The 18,401-nt window shown below is 42.9% G+C and overlaps 1 protein-coding gene across 1 annotated transcript in view; it reads right to left on the bottom strand.

The window, feature by feature from the left end:
* LOC120048272 (eukaryotic translation initiation factor 3 subunit E) overlaps positions 1–18,401 on the bottom strand; it is a 42,421-nt gene that overhangs the window by 9,089 nt on the left and 14,931 nt on the right. Inside the window, exons 5-9 of the mRNA XM_038994117.1 lie at positions 17,134–17,238; positions 11,007–11,132; positions 10,528–10,652; positions 6,919–7,045; positions 6,051–6,152 (exon numbers count right to left, since the gene is read on the bottom strand). Coding sequence (XP_038850045.1) covers positions 6,051–6,152; positions 6,919–7,045; positions 10,528–10,652; positions 11,007–11,132; positions 17,134–17,238 — 585 coding nt within the window. The remainder of the gene's footprint in view (positions 1–6,050; positions 6,153–6,918; positions 7,046–10,527; positions 10,653–11,006; positions 11,133–17,133; positions 17,239–18,401) is intronic.

The raw sequence follows: 18,401 nt of genomic DNA, 5'->3' as shown, positions 1-18,401 counted from the left end.
GTACCGATATCTGACTATTACAGCGATCAGTAAATAGTTGGGTATCACCCAGAGTAATGTAGTAATGCACCAAACTGATGCATTACACATGCTCATCCAAATGGAGTGTCTTTTTACCTCTCAACCATCACTCCACAAAATTGACTGATGTTCTTTTTCATGGCGTATGTCTCCGTCTGCAAAACCCCCCTGCCTTTATTGCTTTCAAATGAGGCCAGTTTGTGAAAATGTTTGCAGACCCATCACACTTTATGCACTTAAAAGGTGGAGCGCAGCAGCTTAACTGTTGCACAGCCACCCACCTCGACAGACAGGTGGTCCTGCGTGTGAACGGAGCGCGCTCTGATTAACCCTGTTGGCGTGTACAATCACATATTTGTGATAATTGTTGAGTGGTCCCTGCAGCAAACCATCGCAAAAATGTGATTGGAACAGTAGCAACTGAACATATGATGCCAAAACAGCATTGTCTGAAAAGCATCTAAACAATGTTATGTACTGATGGGAAATAAAGGTCTTCAACCGTATTCCTCAATATCACCTTTTATTGTAAGAAATGCTAACGTCATCATCCAAACATCACACAGAACACTTCCACAGCCAAACTCATTCCATAAACCAGTCTAAATAACAGATTTTTTAAACTACCTAACAGCTAGACTTGTTTAAAATATGCTCAGAGGGGTTACAAGTGAGAAATTAAATAGTTTGAAAACAAGATGCGTGTCAGCTAGCTAACAGCAGCTAAATTCTTCGATGGCAGCCATATTTGTTTACATTTGACAAGCAAAACCTCCCTAATCCCATTCACTGTAAAACGCAAATAAATTGCAGCCAAATATGGCTGTGCCCATTGCATGAAAAACTTAGATTTGTAATATGCTAAAAAGTGGCCAAACTATGTACTTGTTACATTGTATTCAAGAACCGAAGCACATTACTTTTTACCCTTTGACAAATCACAAAGCAAATAGATCACCAAATACAAGCCTACCGCCAAGCCTAACTTTAGCAGGGGGGCAAACAGAAGTTGACGCTAAGTTAAAATTAAACTCCTGGAAAGGGGATCTGAGCTGGCAACCCTGAGGTACCATAGTTACAATCTGATACCGCATCCAAAACAACTGGGAACTTGGAAATCTCCAACTTCTGAGCTCCCCCAGACAACTGGGGACTTGGAATATGTTTTGCAAGAATTGGAATGCATGATTTGTCACCAAAACTTGAAAACATGTGAACACATTAGGCTCCATACATACGGTATGCTACAGTAGAAACGACAAGACGATATACAGAACATAAGGCACTTACTTTGATAGGAAGGTACACATGTCAAGTTATTATTGGAAAGGAAAACAATGAAGGCAATGCATATTACAACCAGAAAAGGTGCCAGGGGGAAGAAAAGTTGGGCCTGGTCTATTTATTTATTTTACCCCTTTTTCCCCCCAATTGGTAGTTACAGTCTTGTCCCATCGCTGCAACTCCCCTACGGACGAAGGTCGAGAGACATGCGTTCTCCGAAACAAGACCCTGCCAAGCCGCACTGCTTTTTGATAAACTGCTAGCTTAGCCAGGAAGCCAGCCACACCAATGTGTAGGAGGAAACACGGTCCCGCTGGCAACAGCGTCATCTTGCAGGCACCCGGACAGCCACAAGAAGTCACTAGAGCGCGACGGGACAAGGAAATCCCGGTCGGCCAAACCCTAGCCTAACTCGGACGAAACTGGGCCAATTGTGTGCCGGCTTATGGGTCTCCCAGTCAAGGACAGCTGTGACAGCATGGGATCGAACCCGGGTCTGTAGTGACTCCTCAAGCGCCGCAGTGCCTTAGACCACTGCGCCACTCGGGAGGCCATGCAACGCCTGTTCTAACTAGAGATGCGCAAAGTCTTCATACTTGATCTGGGGAAACACAGGGGAAGTGCTTGGGCTCGGAGAAATTTGTCTGACTCAGTAAATCCTCAAATTGTGCGCAACAGTGAAATGGGCTACTTCATGTATGAATTCATTTACACACTAATTCAAGCTTCTAGAAAATTATTTGCAATTAAGTTCAACCATAGCCAATAATTAGCGGGCAGCTTGCCTTGGTTTGAAGGCAGCGGGGGTTAACTGTCCTGCTGCATAACAAATCAGTGCATTCTGACAAAAAAAACTCGCACTGGGGCGACCTTTACAGATATTTGGAACTCATGCGCGAAAAAGGTGAAGGCTTTTGTGTGTGCTGGGCCTGCTCTGAGAAGACTGACAGGACACTACTCCCAAGGCAATGCTGCTAAAGCACCTCAAGGAGAACTGGCATCCAACCTGAGTAACAGGGAGCAGCATCTGCTCCAACCACATGAAGTCTCTAAACAAGACCCCAAGCAGGGAAGTCGAGACCAACCTAGAGGGATCTTTAAAAGTGTGCGAGTGTTCAACGAGCTTGGTGATTGAGGGCATGTGTAAAGTCTACGCTGAAATGGGATACAGTTCCAATATCGTTGGTTGTATGTCATTTAGCGATTGCTGCCCCCCCCCCTCCAACCGAGGCATTTGCACAGGAAAGATCTAATTTTTGGAGGCAGTGCTTTGGATAGTCTGTCAGAGCACACGTCAGAGAAAAACTATCAAATAAAAAATGTATCTGTACAAATTAGTTTAGGTATAGGTTCCTCATTCGTTAAGAAACAGACTGGGGGAGCTAGAGGCTCTTTGTATTAGCTTAAAAATAGATAAGATGAAATGGGACCTTCAGTAAAGCGCTGACATGATTTACTTCTGTGAACGAGCCATTTGATCAGGCCAGATGTTTTTCCATTGAGCGTTTATCGTCAAGAAGCAAAGGGGGCAAAATAGGCCAAAGTTGAGCCTTTTATTTCTCTGCCGGTCCAAATTAACAAATCATTTGCGAAATCTCAATTATACCCTTGTATGCAAAGAATGAGGCTGGGAGATTATATTCTCTGAAATCCACGCAGAGCACTACACCAATTAGCACACCTGCTAGGCCTCTAAACCCAATTGCTGTCCAGTGATTTGGTATCCAGAACATGTCCAGCCCCTCTTCAGTAAATGAGCAATCTCCTGGGAATTTACCCTAACTGATTGATGACAAATTCACACAATTATGAACTTCTGACCTATGTTAGGAGTGGATGAAACAAACCACAAGTTGTAAATATGTTCACAGGGACATTTAACACTTACACCTAGGAAATCTTAGTACCAATGTTGTATTACTAGTTCATACTAGTGTTATTCCACAGCATTTTCAATCTGAGTGGTTTAGTTTGACCTAAACTCGACGATTCTGAACTGAGTGATACGTTTGACAGAACTTCTCCCAGAAATTCCCTAAATGGGCAGCTAGCTTCTGATTAAAATAAAACAAATCCTAACATTTCAACATTACCTTTGATGCTTTTTCCTTGTTTGGCCAGAATGTCTAACTCAGTCTCCTCATGCTATGAACAATTATGCCTAAATGTAATATCTTCAAGTGTTAGCATGGACACAGTTGACACAGTCCATTCCCATGCATACAGCTTTTTGTCTACAAACCTGCAACCTTTCTAAAATTGCTTTCACTACAACAGAAGCCTTGTTGGTGCTCCACAACGTACTTCAAATAAAGGTGAAACATTTTGAGCCGAAGGTCTTAAAAATCAGCCATGGTGAACAGATTAAGTAGATCATTTCAACCTTGCCATCCACATGTACTAGAGAAGTAATTCCTCTTGCCGAAGGGTCTTCCCTTGTACCTCACATTATTTTGTAGTACTAATCTACTCTTAATGAGGGGCTTCAATTCAAGTCAAGTCTCTGGCTAGTTCGCACAAACGAAACAGCCTTCCTGTAAAATGTTGGTTTTATGTTTCATAAACTGGAATAAAAGGATTCCAGAAATGTTCCTTACACACAAAAAGCTTCTCAAATTATGAGCACAAATTGGTTTACATCACTGTTAGTGAACATTTCTCTTTTGCTAAAATAATCCATCCAACTGACAGGTGTGGCACATCAAAAAGATGATTAAACAGCTTGATCATTACACAGGTGCACTTTGTCCTGGGGACAATAAAAGGCCACTAAGATGTGCAGTTTTGTCACAACACCACAGATGTCTCAAGTTGAGGGAGCGTGCACTTGGCATGCTGATTGCAGGAATGTCCCCCAAAGCTGGTACCAGAGAATTGAATGTTCATTTCTCTACCTTAAGCCCCCTCCAACGAAATTTTATAGAATTTCCAACCAGCCTCAGAACCGCAGACCACGTGTAACTACGCAAGCCCAGGACCTCCACTTCTGGTTTCTTCACCTGCGGGATCGGCTGAGACCAGACACCCGGACAGCTGATGACACTGAGGATTGTTTCTGTCTGTAATAAAGCCCTTGTGGGGATAAACTAATTCTGATTGGCTTGGCCTGGCTCCCAATTGGGTGGCCTATGCCCTCCCAGGCCCACCCATGTGAAAGCCATAGATAAAAGGGCCTAATGAATGCATTTCAATTTCTTTATATGAACTTTAACTCAGTAAAATCGTTGAAATTGTTGAGTTTATATTTTTGTTCAGTGTGTATGTATGCATGCATGTATATGCGCGCGCACACAGCTTCCAAGTTGAGTTTGTGTCTGGGACACCCCAATACAGTAGATGGCGTTGTGAATGATTGGTGTTATGCATTAGTTTCTGTTGGTCAGAGTTGATTTGTGACAGTATTACTAGCTAGCCAAGCAGCCAACTTTTCTATGACATTTAATAATTTCTTGCAATAAACAAATCAACTTAAGTGACTAGACTTGTTTGGTGTTGTTAAACTAACATGCTGACCACACCACTCGCATCGCGAGCCGTGCAAAATAAAGGTACACATACGTTATTCAATCAAAGTTGGTTGCCAACCGCCATATAAAGTCCAAAGAAGAAGAAGCATTAAGGAGGAGAGATTACTAGAAACAAACTTGGTTTACCCTTTTATCAACATGTGCGTGATGGCACACGAACGAGCGGGTCTGGTCAGCATGTAACTCTTAGAAATTAACTGGATTTGTTAGCTAGCTATACCTAGCGGCAAATAACTAGCTAGCATAAAAGAACGCTAATAATCATTATGGAAACTGTTTGTGTGAACATAAACCAGAGATAGTTCATCTGTGCATACCAATCTGAACCAATGACCTAAGTTCACCATCTACTACAGTCTGCACGAGTGAAGATTTCTGCTAGAAGCAGCAAAGGCAGCAACCACCGGTAACCTTCGCACTATTTAATTTGACCCATCACAAAATGGTGGTTGGCGTTGCCCAGAGAGTCGTTTTTGTACATTTTGAAAAAATGTCTTCACAGTCCACCGCGAGCCAACACCTCTGATGAACAGCTGGCTCGTTATTATTACCTCATTTGTGTCACTGAGAACTAGGCCTAGAAGGACAAAGGCATTGCTGGAAGTAAAGTGCAGCCTTTATTTTTAGCTGATGCACTACAGTTACTTCAATGGTAGTACACATCAAGCCATTACACACCAAAACGGAAATAAATAATCCCAATGGCTGTCTATGACACGCATCTCGAGTGTCTGAACGCCTCTGCATAGACCTTTGCTTATAAAGAGTTTACTGTTAACTACCAGGCTGATGGACAATTACAGGCCATCATAAAAATCTGGCCAGACCAATGAGTCACAGGGTTTCTCAGAGGACTTCTGTATCACCCAAGTGACCTAATGCAACTCTACCATCGGACAATATGTATAAACCCGTGTTTAAAAATACATTTAAAAAAAGCCCAACGCCGTGAGAAAGTGTGAAAGGTCGGCCAATCTTGCATGATCACTAATGGTGTTTACTTCTGTGCTAGCTACATGGGAACGTAGGAAGAGCTGGTTGGCCAATCCAAATCCCTCTGTAAATCAAGGACAATATAGAGAGCGGGACACAGAACAACCATTCCCCCCCCCCCCCAAAAAAAAGTCTGAAAAGGATAAATTACTCAATCTATTGCACATTGATGGGTGGGAGCGTGCAAGGGGGGGGGGGGGGGGGGGGGGGGCAGCTGGGACTTACCGACTCACACTCCCTCAGTTTCTTCTGAGCGCTGTCGAAGTCGAAGTTCACATACAGGCACTCCACAAACTCTGTGATGGGATCTTTGTAGGTGTAGGACTCCTGGAAATGGAAAAGAAGATTTCTAACATTTTGCACATGCCTGTGTGTGCTAGCTTCTTATTTTTCAGCAGTGGACATAGGACATAGCACAGGTTCAACAGGCAAGGCAGCATGCCTCCAACCCATTACTAAAAACAAAAGTCAAATGTGGAGACCCATGGCTAACCAAATAGTAGAATTTACAACGCAGTGAATAAAAGCAGATTCAAAAAGTCCCCTAAACAATTCCAAACCAATGCTAGGGGGGGAAGAGACCCAAGAAGACAGAACAAGCATAGAGCACATGTTTTAGTGATTACACAGAGCCCACCGAGACGGCGCTTATTTAGCTTTCAGAGCCATTGATCTCTGAAGAAGCTACCGATGTTGGGTTTGGGAAGAAATCGGTACTCTACAATCAGACCGTCTGCTGCCATTTATCAAATGTAATGGGTTCAAGACCTCTAGCCAGGACCAGATCTCTGATAGAGTATACTCTATATACTCTAAGAGCAGCATGTTTATCAGCCAAGGCCTTACACTGCTCATAGATGTGTGGATTCTGGCCTTTAATGGGGTTGGTTTAAATGCGGAAGACTTTTCAGTTGAAGGCATTCAGTTGTACAACCCCTTCCCCTAATAGTTGGTGACATCTTGTGTCAAAATGGCCAATCTTACACTGACTAAGGTTGGCTAACATGTTACCGTGATAGAAAATTTGTAGGAAATGTGTTTTGAGAAATTGGGGTAAGGAATGTGTTAAGATGTTTATTTTTTATTTTTATACCTGCTGTATGACCTTGACCAGATCTTTCAGGACCTGCCGCCGCTTGCGAACGTCTTTGTTTGTGATGACAGCAGTGGTCAGGTAACGCAGGATGTGTGGGCACATGGTCTGAATGGCGTTGAGGTACCTGAAATGACAAAACAAAAGGTCATGACAAGAACAAATAATCAGGGGTCTTAAGGACTGGAGGAACTACATGGCAACAAAAAGAAAAGCGAGTTGATATTTATGGAGGTGAAGGCTATACGAAGTTGATAAACTGTGTTGGTGTATGCATAGGTTGAAGGGCATAAAGGTCTATTTTTGGTACGCAAGTAACTAAGCAATTAGGCCCATGGCATTTAGGACTTCTGACCTTATCAACCAAACAGATATGTGCGTTGTAATAGCACATTCTCTGCATGACATAAGTTCAAGCACTCCTTTTCATTACCCCCTGTATAAGCAGAGGGGAGGAAAGGAAACCCTGGCCTCGGCAGTAGACACAGATCACCGAGCAGGGGACCTGCCCAGTAGCTGAAACCCTATCATTCAGGGCCTTGTTTTTCAGCCACAGGTTAACTTGCTACGGGCTGAGCACGAGAGAGGGCCTTGTTAGAAGCCAATTAGAACCCTAGACAACATTCTTACTCTGCAGACAGTGTTGCAAGTCCTTTCCCCACACGCTTCCGTAAAAAAACGTGCACACATACAACCCCATTCCTTGTCAAAAGGAGTGTTCGACTTGAGTTATTTGTATAACTTCTCTTCATCCTTATCTGAACAGCTATCATTGACCCCCCCCCCATTCAATCCACCGACCAAATTACATTTCTAAATAGGAAGTGGGGTTTCCCTGCCACTTCCGGCTCCTTCAGCTCTGATAGATTAGGACGGAGAAACATGTTTTTCAGAGCAAGGAGGGAACACCGCAGACGACGGTTTAATTAGTTGAAACAATTACAGGGACTAGTGGGCCTGCGGCACTTGTGATGTTGGGGTCTAAAATCAGCAGTGAGCAGGCGGGCTAGGCGGTGAGCAATCATCCACCTGGTTGGAGAAGCCCCCTTTCCTCTCCTTTTGTAGTCGTCGGACTTAGTGGCAGACCACAACACTCCATGCTCTGTTCCCGATGAACATACGCCTACTCTCTCTCCAGGGGGTCTCCAAAAGCAAGCAATACCAGACCTGCCAACCCTGTCCAACTTTTTAGAGTACCAGACGCGCGCGGCAAATTGGGAGATTCAACTTGTGTGCCGAATTGGGCCCCCAGCAAGCTAGTGCGCGCAGTTGGAGTCTGATCGCAATTATAGAATTGTACCAACTCAAGTCTATAAAAAGGTTGGAATACTTTGACAGCATTCCATTTACACATATGGTAAAAGTCACCAACAAGATCTAATTAGCAGTGCATACATTTCAAATTTTCAAAATGGATAAAATCTCAAATCTAGTGCAAAGGCATTTCAGAAGCATTTCCTATATAGAAAATACCTGACACTCATTCTTCATCGCGCAGTCTTCTAAACTCCCGACTCCATTTAATGCCAAGATATATTTATTTTTGATAATACTTTTGTCATGCTTTTTGTGACGTGGATACTAATTACAGTGCATCAGGTTGCGTGATCCTCGTAGTGTTACGTGGAAAATACAACTAACGAGACGCAGAATTTAAAGTATCACACTCGCACAAATGCGACCAGTTATTTTTCGTATTTGCAGTTCATTTATTTCACTAGCAAATGCAAGTGAACTGCTGGCACTTTAGAGCCCACTGAACGTCCATCTTATGTTATCTAACGTTAGCTTGAAACAATTAGGGTTTACCTTTCCACAACACACGGAGTTGAAAAGGGATGTGTTTACCTACAGCTGACAGTCGAAAAAGTCCGCATCACAACAGGAACGAGGTAGCTACGTCGAATATTAATCTACATTTCCGTTGACACAAACTCGGTACATGTCTGTGTGTTGCAGCTCGAGAACCGGGATGTTAGATTTTTTATTATATATGCATTTTGCGTACCAACTACGATATTCTCTGTCCATGTACGAGATCCAAGTTAAAAGTATACAGAAATGAGTAGGGCCTGCTTTTTATATATATCATTTTTTAATTAAATTATTATTTATCAGTCCCTACTCATTTCTGCGTACTTTTAACTTGGATCTCGTACATGGACAGAGAATTGCGTAGTTGGTACGTAAAATGCGTGCATGTTGGCAGGTCTTCAAACCTGCACGAGTCATGCAGTCATATCTGGGACTAGCCGCGAGGAAAAAAAGAAATGCAACATTCACCATACCCCACTTAAGGGACCTAACCATTTTGGAGTTTGAGGCAACAACAACGCTGTACTGGTTGCAGAGGACGCCTCAAAAGAATTAGAGTTTCAAAATCAAAACGATTTCAACCCAGTGCGTGTGAGTGAGCGTGAATAACGAGGAGAGAGACAGGATAGGAGGGTGGAGATGAGGGGTAGAGGGAGAGATTTCATTGACCATCTGCGAATGATAGAACAATGTAAACCAACTGCGAGTGCTTGGATAACATTACTAAAGTATTAATTTCCCCCCTTTGCACCTACATCATAGATCACCGCATGACAATATTCTCACCATGAGTGCTCTTGAACTCAGTAGAGGTTTTCAATAACACAAACTAGGAAGGCCTGATGCAACTTTTGCTGACTGTGGGTAACAGAGGTCAAACATTAAACTAAGGCCTAGCCACTGGTCAACAACTTTGGCCAAAGGAAGTAATGGTCAAGGGGTGAGGGAATGAGGCCAAGCCTCACTGTGGAATTAAGTGGTTTCTTGACTGAAATTGCAACGCACACATAACTCCCTCAAGTTCATCCAAACAGATGTTTGTGTGAGCTTTTCATTACTAATTATTGGGCAGCCTTTCCGTAATTAAATTTAAAAACTAAGTAAAACTCAGAGAACCAGACATCCCTATCTGCTATGTTGTGGTGGCATGTCATACCTTCAGTTGACTACAATCATTGGTTCAATTACACAAACCAGCAATCAGAATGGGGGGGATGCATTATAATAGTTTGTGTGTAAATTTTACGCAGTGCAGAGTTTTTCCGATCTGCAATACACATGGACTAACTTGCAGCTTCGAGAGTAAATAGACCACACAAAAACAAACGGACTGAAACCACTTAAAAAAATACCCCAAGTAGGTTTTTGAAGAGGCCCCCTTCCCAAAGTTAAGAGTAAATGGCTTCCTTTTCAAAATCAAGTTAGTCTAATAAAAACCGAGTCTACTTTCTCCACAGTTAGCAGGACCTGACCCAGGCGGCTGCCAGCTGAACCACTTTTGGTCTCTCCTGGGCCAGCAGCAAACCCTGGGGCCCAAGGTTCAGTCCTCTACTGTGCCTCTTCTTTAGGGATAATTTCCTTCCATTCTCCCCACCAAGGATGAAAGCAGGCCACATTTTAACAATCACCTCTTGGGTCACTCAAGGGTTTAGTGTGGATCAGTGAAGACACTGCGCCTCAGACTGTAGAGATGGCAGCTTCTACAGGGCAATATGTTAAGGAGGGTTCGTCATCAGGTCTAAATAAGCCAAGTGTTTTACAGAACTCCAGTGTGTCAGAGATGAAAATACTTACTGCGGCTGATACAGGAAGAGCTCAATGATGTTGTCTCTGCCTTTGGGGTGGTTAAAGAAGACGAATAGGGACCAATGGATCAGCCAGGTCCTCTGCTGAAGAGACTGGAGAGGGGAGCTCACCGACTGGACAGGAGAGAGTTGTCATTATTTACTAGTTCTGATTGAGGTGACAATACAGTATACTGTAAGACAATTAAAAAGTTCAGAGTGAGGTCTCAGTTCCCTTTCAAACGTTTTCCTTCCAAGCCAGAGCCCACACCCCTGCGTCCTTCCCAGCTATCCATCCAATAAAAATTAAAAAAAACAACATAAATCCACATAACTGCTCCATTTGCAGATCCTCTGGAGTCAGGACTGAAAGGGGGTGGGGCATCAAGCCGCAAGAGCGCTTTGCTGAAACCCGAAGCGGTCAGTAAGGATAAATCTACGTAAGGGAATCAAATTGCAGTGTCAAATTCTGAGAAGTGGGGCATTTACGTTGTTATCGATAGTCTCCCTCAGGCGGGTGAGGTCTTCCATCGCAGCCTCCCAGTTCTGCATCAGGATCTCAGAGGCCAGCTTCCCCCACAGTGAGTTCAGGGCATTCCTGTCTGTGGCCGGGACCTGGGAAAAGACATGTCATACTTGTTAAAACATGAAACACAGCATCACCTCACACAGCAGCAGAACTCAACCCACCTGCAAAATGACCAGGCACTGGCATATCTAATCCTGATAAATGCCTCAGTGTACAAACCGTGTGCTCGCACACACGCACGCTGAGAGACAGTCATTGGCCATTGCCACCGCCACTTGGCTTCGGCAAGCAAAACTGTTTGGTGGAGTTACTTCTCTTATTTATACTGGATAAACTGATTAAATTATGTCATCCTGAGGGAATTGGACTTGACAGAAAGAGAAATGAATCATGAAAGAATGTTTAGCTTTTTATAAAAACCTAATTTGCTGCACTTTGTGATACTGCAACCGCTGCATTGCAGATGTTCTGCGATCCTTTCAGATTACCACCGTAACTAGGAGCACATTTGAAGCATATGTGAGCTTCTCCGTACAATGTGCTAAAACATTGTTACTGTTATTTACTTAATGCTGCAACTCTTGAAAAATGTGCAGGGTGGCACACGGCCTTGGGAAGACACACACATTACTAAAGACGGACCTAGGGCATTTCAGCTTTGGCCCTACTCTAGTCAAGAAAGGAATATCTCATTTAAATTTAGCTCTGCCTAGTTCAAGCTACCACCTTGGTCCCCGAGGTTGTGACGTTTCTGGGGCAGGGTCAGCAGGTCAAAGGTTAGCTTGTCTGTGACATCTCCATACCACAATTACATGGGACAGATTCTATCTAAAAGGAAATGGTTGAAGAAACATTGAGCTCACAACTCTGGGTTCAGATATTACTCCCTTAAAATAACTAAATTGGATATTTAAATTAGCAGTTGCAATTGGAGAGAACATTGAAGATATACACGCAAAATGAGAGTAGAGGGCACAACTAGCATCTTTGAGGGGAAACCCCATCGCTGTTCCTCAGACCTCCGGTCAATCCTCTCTTGCCTTCAGCCCCTCTGAATGGACTTTAATGAAGTGTGTATGGTGCTACTACTTCTGGTGGTGGTTTTGCGCAACATCTGATAACTTTGATCAACAAGGCTACAAGGAGAAGCATGCAGTAGAGGCAGAGTTATCAAAATGTCTATCACTTGGAGTTCACCAACAACAGAGGTCCTGCTCCAGCCACAGAAACCTTGATGCACTGTGACCAGTAACAGCCTGGATTTCTCAACACCATCTGGGAGGTGTTCATAATTTACGCCAAGCCAGGGTAATCCGTCTAGATAAATGAGTGTTTGGATGCTTAATTTGATGGAAAAGGGCATCAAAGACAAATCTGCTAATGCCCTTAGGAAATTGGCGATCAAGCTTTTCAAAAACAGTCCTAACCAGGTAAAATGCTTTTCCAAAGTCTATGCCTGGTACATTGCCAGGACACGTCATTTCGGTTTGCTGTACAAACTGCATGTCTTGAGAAATGTTTCAATAACTTCTACAGCTTTTCAAGCATGGTAAAATATAATTGTGATAATCTCCGACCATTAACACAAAAGGAAAACCTCCCGTTGAATCATGCTAGCTATAAAGTCTTATTACAACTCTTCCATTATCACAGGCTAAACGCATTGATATATGAAATGATGCTAACAAGAACCAGTTGAGGGGATAGCCATCCTCAAAGTCACAAGATCCCTGTTAATTTGTTTTTACCTTTAACTAGGTAAGTCAGTTAAGAACAAATTCTTATTTACAATGACCGCCTACACCGGCCAAACCTGGACCAATTGTGCGCCACCCTAAGGCGGCTTAATCAAAGCTAGGCCTCCACCCTATGGCTCATGGGAACCGCTGGCCCACAGTAACTTATGATAAACACCAAACGCAGTCAGTGACAAGAGTCAACCAGGAAGTGAGGGCGGGTGCCTGCTGTAAAGCCACAGTAACCTAGACGCAACCCACCACACCCCCTTCTTTCCGACAGCAGAGTGGACTGTGAGACAAATGATCCATGGGTGGAAAAGGAAACCAGCTGGAATCTCTTAGTGATTGAGAAAAACAGATCAAGATAAAGGATTAATACATATTTATATTACATACAACAGATAGGTGCAATTAAGTGTTGTTTTACAAGGTCAGACATCAGCGCCCCTGGAGCAAATGATGGTGTCTTGCTCAAGGGCAAACAGATTTTCACCTTGTCGGGTCGCGTATTAGAACGAGCAACCTTCCAGTTAGCAGCCCATCGCTCTAACCGCTAGGTTACCTGCTAGGCTACATGAAGACTTTATTAGGCTACACAGTAACTTTTAAATGAACTGCTACATAAAAAGGGTGACCGGTGGAAAAGAATACTGGTAGGAAAAAACAAGTGGGGAAAGTCAGCGGCAAGGTAGTCTTCCAGAGTAAAACACACGAAGAGGAGCAGAAGGCCATTCATCCACTCACAACAGTGGAGTTCTTTGATCATAAAACAAAACCTGGGACTGCTTTAAATTACTTTTTTTGATGTATATTTTTTAAATAAATGAGACCTCATAAGAAAGATTAAGCATTATAACTTAGGAGAAAAGCCAGCCACGGTGACAATTTAAAGGTTGTCGTTTCATCTAAAAAAATAAAATAAGAGGTTTGTTGTTTTTTCTGCCTTGGAAGTCCCTGCCTGCTAGGTTTAGCCAATCTCCATGTCATTATGGCAGCTTTCTACACACTGCCTGGCATTCACTAGTGGCCACGCAACAATAGTTTCAATACCAGGGTTTTTCCAGCAGTTACCTAGTTTCCATTTGTTGGCGAAAAGGGACACATTTTCACCGACTGACCAGCAACAATAAATTTACTGTGCTGAAGAGCCGTCGGGACACTCAATCTTTATTCGCAACATCCAATACCTACATTCACTGATGCTATGAATAAGTTGCTCTTTTCGCGCTACGCCACACTAACAGAACCCGAGGCCTGGATTTTGCAAGCCTGGCTTCCTCTGTTTAATTGACTGGCTTTCCCACGTTTGATGGGTAGAGCCTCACCTCTACCTTACGGGGGCAGTCTGAGAAAATGGGAGGTCCACAACAATAGAGGGGGAATAGCGGGGCAGGTATGAAGTATAAAGACAGACATTTAGGCGTAAAATTATTATTTTTTAATATAAAAAAATGAGCCTTCGGATTGCCAAGAGGAGGCAGCGGCTATCTGGTAACAGTAACTGCCCGAAATGTAAAATGAGGGGCTAATGATTTGAGGAGTAAATTCAAAACTGGAAAATAATCTACATAATTTAGACTGAGCTAAAAACCATAAACAACTGTGCGAAGAGGGAGCGCATCAATTGCATGCTTTTGATGTGGGGGGGGGTGGGGGGTTGCTCATGTTTAATCAAGAGCCGCCATCATCTGGTCTTCAATGTCTCTCGCTAGCATACTTAAATGTGAGTGCGTCACATAGAATCAATCAAATAAAATTTAAAAAAGAGCCCAACTGCTTTGGGTTAAGAGGCTGTTTACAGAGATTAGGGCTCGTTGCTCAGAGTCTCTGCTAAGCCTGTTTTTCAGGAGAGGACACCAGCATCACCAACGTGCATGACTAGTCACAGACATCTTCACGACAGAGGGAGAGTATCAAATGTCAATTAAAAATGGGAAACCTAAGTTGGTTGTAATATTTGTCATTCTGATGAACATGTAAAGTGTTGATTTTATTATTTGCATTCTTTCGAGACTGGCTTTGGCACAGGTCTTTGCTATACCCCAGAGCTCAGATGAGGACATATGCGACCCAAAAAATGAAACTATTGAATAAGACTTGGAATACACTGGTTGTGCTTGTTTGGTTGGAGGAATTACAGGACACTGATAGTAGAGATGAAATGGTAAACCCTGGCTTTGGAGTAACAATGGTGAAATCTACCACCAAAAACGTAGGCGAGTTTGAGCATCAAATTTGCAAACAGCGTCACAAAAAAAACAGGCTTCTGAAAGGGGAAACACAAGGTAATAGTAGTGATGGTGCCTGGTCAGCGTGACCATAAAAATATAAAAACATACACCTCAGATTAAAAGCACCAACACTGGGTCTGGTGGTACCTACAGTAGAAATTAACCTCATTGGCCAACATCTTATTTTAGTTTGGAAATTAGGTTTGACGCCAAGGCTTTCTGAAGAACATTAGGTGACTTAACTTGTTAAAGTCAACGATAGCACAAAAGGTCAGCCGAGCATTCAGACCTAGAGTAGCCCTTACAAGCCACTGGTCCTGGAGAGAAACTAACAAAGGCAGCACTGAAGATCTGGTGGCACCTTCCACTGAGGTCACAGGCTGTCCATTCCCAGGACTTATCTAGTGTTACACCACTATTGTGACACAAAACACTCCTCTGGCCTCCCCTCTCAGTCAGGTAACCACCTCTCTTGGCCTAAGAGGTTCCCAACTCTACACAGCAGTGCACACAGTCCTACTGCACCTTGCCCATTCTCTGTGTAGTTCATCTTTCACTGATTTCTGAGGGCAGCGGGAGAGAAGCCACAAACACCAGCGCAACGATCCCTTTGTTTAGAGGAAATAAGATGTACGCATGTGTAATGAGAATACTGCCAGTACTTTCAGTGAACTGTAATTACCATCCGCCCCTACCCTCATTGGTATTATCTGATTTCCAAAGCATTTCACTGCTGGTGAAAATGATTTAATCCCTCCTCCATGCACACTCATATGTTAGCCAAAACAACAAAAAATGGAAATACTGTGTATAGCCAAACAGGTTGAGAAACACAATGGAATTAGCTGCAAAACATTAAAAACCAGCAATGTTATCAGTTAACCGAAAATACATTTGACCGGTCAAGCGCAGTCTATAGGTTAATTTGCATAATCTAGTGGAATTAAATTGGCACCGCATATAAAGTATAGTTAGAGAGGAATATTACCTCGCAGCTCCTCAAACAGCTGGTTGCCGCTTGAAGGGAAATTCAGACATTTGCATTTAGAATTCTACATTAGAGTGAAAACAGAGTTGAGTCACTTAAACAGCATCGTATTTTCTGTTGGTCACGTCATTTTACTGTTTGGAACGAATTAACCGGGGTTAGTTAGTAGGCAAAAATATACATCCCTAATTCAAACAAGACAGGCTATACATTTACAAAGTCCACTCATTTAGGCCTAAATGGTAGGCTAGTTCTTTGTTTAGTAAACCTGTTCTCTCAGTCAGTCGATTCTTTATTTGAGTGCGCCTATTGTACGTATGCATGTATGTACGTATGCATGTATGTACACACTTTTCGAAGCACTCGGAAGCCTGACAAGGAGCTATCTGGCTTCAAATCAATAAGTCGTCCACTGCAGCCCGCCCAGCGAGAGGACAAAAGAAAGATTATGAAGTCTGCTGCTGAACACTTGGCACATTAAAAAAAAAAAAAAAAGAAATCCTACCCTTGTCCTTGAACGTCAGCTCATCCTAATACTGAAGACGTGTGGAGAATTGAATGAGGGAATGACGGCAGCTTTTCACATGCAATTAACTGAGGGTGTTCTCTCTTCCACGTGCTAGCCCTTTGAAAAATGGAACAACCCTGGACAAAACAACCGAGCAGTGAAGTAGGAAATTCAATTTTTCATAAAACGCGTTGAGCCAAAAAAAGTATACATCAATGGAGACATTGTCTAATTCCAAAAATGCAATGTTAAGTGGATGTATACTGCTCATAATTTATGGCGTTTGACACGGTCCACTGCTGGGGGGGGGGGGAATCACATGTGATTAATGCACAAAATGGGAGTCGTTCCGGAGAAACTATTACTTCTTAATGAAGCTTCAATCACCGTCTCTTTGTCCTTAAAGAGCTTGCTAATATAAAGCACTGCCCAATAGTGTCCATTTGTCAGTGGTCCAGTTTTTATTCCAAAAACTACTGATGAAGTTAAGGGTACAAATATGTAATATCACAATTTAAAAAATGTCTCGAGATCTATTAACTTGCTGTGAACATCTAGTATCCAAGGTCGCCAGTTTGATATTTCATAAGAGTACACTGAAATGAGGGGTACTAGACTTACCAGGACACGGAAGAAGTAGAGGTACTCGGCAGCCCCAGAGTAGTTTCCACACTCGTACTGGAACTTGGCATATCTGTACAAAGTGTCCAGGTACTCCTGACGGAACTGGAAGAGAAAAGGGCTGATCAATGGTTTCGTCCGATAACTATTCAGAGCATAGACACCAGCAATTATTTATTTGCTGACCATATTGTCAGCTTTCTCACAGGCCTCATGTAAGATTATAGTCCAAGATGAGAGCCATGGTGTTATATCCAGTCAATGCCAGACCACCCCACTGGGAACAGAGTGGCTAAACTAAGGAGGGCAATTCTAGAATCATGTTCGATTTCAAAGCCTATTCTGTTTGATTACCATCACTAATCATTGGGGTCAGCATGTAGCCTAGCAGTTCATATCTGTATTTATTATGGATCCCCATTAGCTGCTGCCTAGAACATTTACACAAGTGGGAGGGTTGCTGGTTCGAATCCCTGCTCAGACAGTAAAATATGGTGCAGAGTGCGCGGTCAACCAGAGGTTTGCTGGTAACATCCTAGATACTGTTATCTGCTGTCGTGCACTTTAGCAATTTCAGTGTGTAATTGTGTGTACAAGGAGCTCCATGTCAACATCCCATACGGAATGTCACATTACCACATGTAGGCCTATTTACTTTTGTCATCTGTGGCTATTTGGGAAAAGCCTTCAACAACCGACCTGAGCCCTATACTACGGATAAGGTATGAGGAGTCAACTTTGGTCAAGTCGGAGTTCAACTTGAGATAACTGGTACCAAAGTGGCTAACCTTTTAGCCAAGAAAAATTTCTATGAGTACAAATCCTTCAGGACTAACCTACTCTGGGGCAGGCTAACTCAGAGCCAACTCCATTTATCCTGAATCTAGTGTGAGCCACTAATTGAGGACCAATGAAATCAGATACCCTCGCAGAGTCATCATCCCCATCATTTTAGGAAGACAACAGATTAAATATTTAATGAATAAATGCTTTGTCAAAATTATATGAACTAACTAAGTAAAATATTTTAAAATGTTGTTTATATTTATGTTGAGTACACACAACTGTAGCAATGAAAAATGAGCATTGGGTGGTGGGGGCAGGGGAACAGTACGTTGGGGAATGTCCATAGGGGCACAGCAGGTGGGAGAGAGAAGTGAAAATAAAATGAAAAAAATAAATAAAAATATTTACGCCGTAACAATGATAAATGTCCATTAGGTGGGTGGGGGCCGGGTACATGTTCATGGGGGGGGGGGGGGGGTAGA

This window comes from Salvelinus namaycush, chromosome 5 (assembly GCF_016432855.1).
Source record: "Salvelinus namaycush isolate Seneca chromosome 5, SaNama_1.0, whole genome shotgun sequence".
NCBI lineage: Eukaryota > Metazoa > Chordata > Actinopteri > Salmoniformes > Salmonidae > Salvelinus > Salvelinus namaycush.
This window is presented reverse-complemented; position numbering and strand designations above follow the sequence as displayed.